At 40.0% G+C, this 4,882-nt stretch overlaps 1 protein-coding gene across 1 annotated transcript; it reads right to left on the bottom strand.

The window, feature by feature from the left end:
* Positions 1–353: 353 nt before the first annotated feature.
* On the bottom strand, positions 354–3,969 carry LOC148013487 (uncharacterized). The gene is made up of 9 exons (XM_087668279.1): positions 3,715–3,969; positions 2,540–3,291; positions 2,260–2,448; positions 2,071–2,179; positions 1,927–1,985; positions 1,262–1,733; positions 1,054–1,109; positions 902–974; positions 354–688 (listed from the first exon to the last, which is right to left on the bottom strand). The coding sequence occupies exons 1-9, from the start codon at positions 3,842–3,844 to the stop codon at positions 567–569; spliced, it is 1,962 nt and encodes a 653-aa protein (XP_087524405.1). The 5' UTR covers positions 3,845–3,969; the 3' UTR covers positions 354–566.
* Positions 3,970–4,882: the final 913 nt, after the last annotated feature.

Raw genomic sequence — 4,882 nt, forward strand, 5'->3', positions numbered from 1 at the left:
TTCATAACAAAAGTTGGTCCAAAAGCAGAGTTGCCTATCATCTCAAATGCAGATGTAAGCAGTCTCTGGTACAGAGAAAATTCATAACTATCCTTGAGACACATTTCTTGGCACAAAAGTGACACATAAGTTCTCAAATACAGAAAACAAACTGTAAATAAATGTAACGTCTATGAAGATATAATGATGACCCCGATAGTAGCCCTGCACTGTACACATGCGCACTAATAGAATATCATCTCTGGCCATCAAGCAGCCATTTACAAAATGATGGATGCTTCTGTGCACAAAGCTTCTATTATACACACTATTTGCAACAGTGCAAAAAATTGTGAAGGAGACAGCAGAAGCAATGAAGGCAATTTTTTTAATTTACATCTGTTGCTTTACGAGATGTGGGTACAAACTATACCTTTAAGACAACCAAAACAGCAAGTTAGACCTAGTCTTTGCGGCAAATTGATTTGTTCATGTGAAGTCCTCCACATGGTCTGACAACTTTTTAAAACAAAATTTCAGTTCCAAGTGAGTTTCCTTGCTCACATTATTCAGCACATCCAGGAAACCTAAAAATGACGGTATGGATCTTCCCATCTAAGCTGCTGTGGAGATGCAGAATATCGTCCAGATTGAGTTGGTGGTAGATGGCTTGGGTAGCTTGAGTATCCATCATTTGGCGGCAGATAATCTGAAACAGTCGATGTTTTGCCAGACAGGTACTCAATACAACAATTTCATAGAACTAGAAACAATGGACAACATAAAATTTTGAATAATTTACAGCATACAATTTGAAACAATTGATAGCATAAAAGTTCAAACAATTGACAGCATAAAAAGTGAAACCATATAATACATAGACCCTGTTTCAACATCAGCAAGTCAAAATAGCTTAACATACCTCCATGCATCCGTGTGCCCATGCTTGGCCATGTGGAGGCTGGACTAGCAAAATGAGCAGAATGATCTCCAGCCTATACAACAATACACTATCAATACAGCAATACACACTAAATTCTTTAAGACTCTTATCTGGAAAGGGAAACTTCATACCCAATGGGTTGAATGCAAAGGTTGATCAGGTAAGCTGTGTGGACCACTATATGTCACTGAACAAGCAAATTACACACCAGTCGTAAGAAACAACTAAAAGAGAAGTCCACAGGAAAACACAAACATATCCAACCTGAGTCAATTTTCTGAATCCCTTGAGACAAGTAAGATAAACCAGTAAACTCCAAAGAGACCAATGTTTACATACCCTGGGTAGCCCTTCCATAGTAGTCTGAGTGAGACTGAACAGAGCCATCTCTGGAATAATGACCTGGCAAGGAACTTTGGGATACCTCTAGAATACCCTGATCCCGAGACATCCTCTGGTTGTGTTCATAACTTCCAAGGGAGGTTTGAGGAGCCATCCTTGGAATTTGGTCATACGTTCCAAAAGAACTTTGATAAGAGTAAGGACTCAGCCTTCCTTGAGGTAAAGCTTGAGAGGCCTCCCGACTAGTCCAATCTTGAGAAGCTCTAGAACTGTAACCATGAAGCTCATACGAGCTTGTGTAATTACCATGAACAGAAACCTGAAAACCCTCCCTTGAATTCCGATCTTGAATGTACATTGATGGTGTTGATTTATGATCACCCTTTCTGGACTGTGTTGGTGGTAATGCTGCCTTCATCTCTACCAAATACTTCTCAGCTGCATCACTTTGAAGTTCTGGAAACCACACCTAACAAGTTACCACCAACTATCAGATCATATGAGCATGGCAAGCATACATCTAGCTTAGACAACAAATGTGCCACCTTTCACCAGTAAACACACATTATACTGACCCCTTGAATTAATCATTCCTGAACATCTTCCATCTAATTTTCTTTCCTGAAATGAACTGTTTATCTTAGTGACAGGATACAGCATACCTCGTCGAATGGCTCAACTGTGTTCAGCATCGATTTAGATTTAGGAATTGTATAATTCGCTGCAATAAATCATCCAAGTACATCAAACTTGACACCATTGTAAAATTTATTATTCAAACTTGGAAGGTGTGACAGGTTTCTTACCAAGCATTTCATTTACAGCCTCAGCAGGAACTTCCTTTCCCATCCCCCTGGCTCGTGCAACTGTTCGCCTCTTTAATTCATCAGGTGCAGGAAAAATTACAACTGCTATCTGCAAGTCATCTTTCTTATTAGTCATACTCTAAAATAACCTTTTTGTTTAGCTCCAACACGATATGAAATTCCACCTACCTTACGAAAATTTCTAAAAGGCTTCAGTTTCCGAATCCTTGCTGATCTGTACACATTTGTCTGATCTAAGATATAATTACGTGGTGTCTTTGCAGCTCTGTCCAGCAGCTGGTTAAAAATCTTTGTGGCACGATCCATAAGAAGGTCGAATCGTTCTCCATAGTTCCTTTTCCTCAGCAAACCTGGCACCTGCAGCCATCAAATCTTGTTCATACAAGTTGTAACATTCTTGTTTAAAAAAGGAAGTTAATCATACTCTACCATCAGCAGCAGTATTCACCTTCATTTGATCAAGTGCAAGATTTGTTCCAAGCAGCATATATCTTTTCTTTGGATGTTCTTTGGCCCATTTTTCAGCCCAGGTTGTCTTGCCCGAACCTGGTAATCCCACCATCATTATGACTTCACATGCACCAAAATCAGCTGCTTGTGGACCCTTGACTGCATTTCCATCTTCGACTGAAGCATCCCATGGCTTGTACCCATCTAAAGGTATCAAACCATGATCAATGCTCAGAAGGACCCTTACCTTCACATTTTTAAGAAGCACATGGGGGAAAATTGCTTTTTCATATCCTTGGCTTCCTGTGATTCCAAGACCATTGGCCCCAACATCAAATTCCTTGGCAACACCAAAGCATCGTCCATTCTTTGCAAAAAAGATCTTTGCCCTTGGTTTGCTTTCCAAGTCAACAGCACAAACAATTGTGTCTCCAACACTGAACTTTTCACCGTAATCAAGAAACGATCCATTGTTCGAGAACTTTCCAGTTCCCCCATATCCAAAACTGTATAGACTCTCACCAAGGCAACCAACATCACCATCCCCCCTAGATATACCTAGTCTGCATAGATTCTGTTGATCCTTTGGGGTGTCTTCCATGACAACATCTTGATCCTCAAGAACTTTACATGCAAAACAGTATCGACCACCCTTTATACCTACATTTGCACGTGCACCAGACCAACAATATGCAAACCCTTCGCCATGAAGTGCACTTCCAGTGATACCATCAACCTCCACTGTGAAATCTGCATGAGAGCAAGCCAAAACGTTGTTAGTTCTGATGCGTACTTGGCAATGAGAGACTCCTGATGGACCTTTAGGCATCCAAGCATATGCAAACCTTGTTGATTCTGATGCTTAATCAACAATTAGAGTCTCCTGATAGAGTTTTAGGCATCAGTACATATGCAAACCTCGCTAATTCTGATGCTTTCTCAGCAGTTCTCCTGATGGAGCCTTCGGCATCTAAGCATATGCAAACCTTGTTAATTCCGACGCTTGAACATTTAAGCATCAATGGATATGCAATCCTTGCTAGTTCTGATGCTTACTCAGCAATTAGAGTCTCCTGGTGGGGCTTTAGGCATCTATGCTTATGCTCCAGTAGGACAGTATGCTGCTCGGATTGTAGGATAACAGAAGAAGCGTCACAGGCATCGAACACATACCTAGGTTGCAATCCCAACGATTCAAGGCAGGTTTGGGGGAGGGTTGAGGGACGACTTTTGCCCGCTTGCTGGAAGGCTGATTCTCCTGCGCCGAAGGAGAGGCAGGGGCGTGCTTGCTGGAGCCTGTCATGGCTCTCTTGCTCCTTCCTTTCTGCGTCTGTTCTTTCTTTCTTGTGCAAGCGGATTACTTTACTTGGCTTCCCTTATAATGATAATGATGTTGATGTTGATGTTGATGAGAAAACATATCAAGGTTCAGTATCCAACCAATTGCAAACCCAAGGTCACCGAGGGTAACCTGGGGTTTAATGTAATATGAATTGCAACTTGGAAGTCTCAAGCACGTCAAGGACGGTTAATTTACGCGCAAGAAATGGAATTGCAACTAGGAAGACATATGCAGTCAAAATTGCATACTTGCACGTGAGAGAGTATTGTGTTGAACCATGAATGATGAGACTCTTTAGGTGCATTACATGTTTGTGGTTTTTCGTATGCATGGTGTGGATGTGAACATAACTTTGACCGGTAGTTCTTAAACGAACAAATAGTAGTATTACACGTGGTAGCAATGAGTTCATTTGGCTAATAAACACTAGGCGGTCCCCCTCTAGTTTCTCCCAACACTTTGCACCAGTGTTTAATTATGGAAATTGCTATATGTTTAATTAAATATATGATTATAACTAGGTATAACATGTTATCATAAATATGGCTATTGATATAATAATTATATTAACAAAATATAAGTATGATAAAGTAATTATAATTAATATTTTTGAATAAATCAATTATAGTTAGAGAAATACAATTAACATTACATATGCTACATAGATTACTTAATTATAATTACGGACAATAGTTGATCATTAAAATTTTTAACCGTGTACCATAAAAATTAGTATATCTCGCAACATTAGATATTAATACTTATTTACATTATACAAAAGTATAGATACATATAGAATGCATATATTTACATTATACAAAAGTATATATACATATAGAATGCGTATAATTAAAGCTCTCTCTCTCTCTCTCTCTCTCTCTCTCTCTCCAAAGATATGGCATGTGGGAAAGGGAAAAATATGGGAAATTGGTGTGTGTGTGTGTGGGGGGGGGGGGGGGGGGGGGCGCGGGCTGTAGATGTGGTGCGGGCCTTACTGGA

The sequence above is a fragment of the Lygodium microphyllum genome, chromosome 26 (genome assembly GCF_053477565.2).
Source record: "Lygodium microphyllum isolate KBCC chromosome 26, Lygodium_microphyllum_v1.1.10, whole genome shotgun sequence".
In the NCBI taxonomy this organism is placed as follows: Eukaryota; Viridiplantae; Streptophyta; class Polypodiopsida; order Schizaeales; family Lygodiaceae; genus Lygodium; species Lygodium microphyllum.

Excerpts from the sequence above, each read along its gene's own strand:
- LOC148013487 (XM_087668279.1), bottom strand. The coding sequence starts at position 3,844 with ATGACAGGCTCCAGCAAGCACGCCCCTGCCTCTCCTTCGGCGCAGGAG. Across the intron at positions 2,449-2,539 it reads TTGCACTTGATCAAATGAAG|GTGCCAGGTTTGCTGAGGAA; the intron begins GTGAATACTGCT and ends TGATGGCTGCAG. Across the intron at positions 1,734-1,926 it reads CAGTTGAGCCATTCGACGAG|GTGTGGTTTCCAGAACTTCA; the intron begins GTATGCTGTATC and ends GTAACTTGTTAG.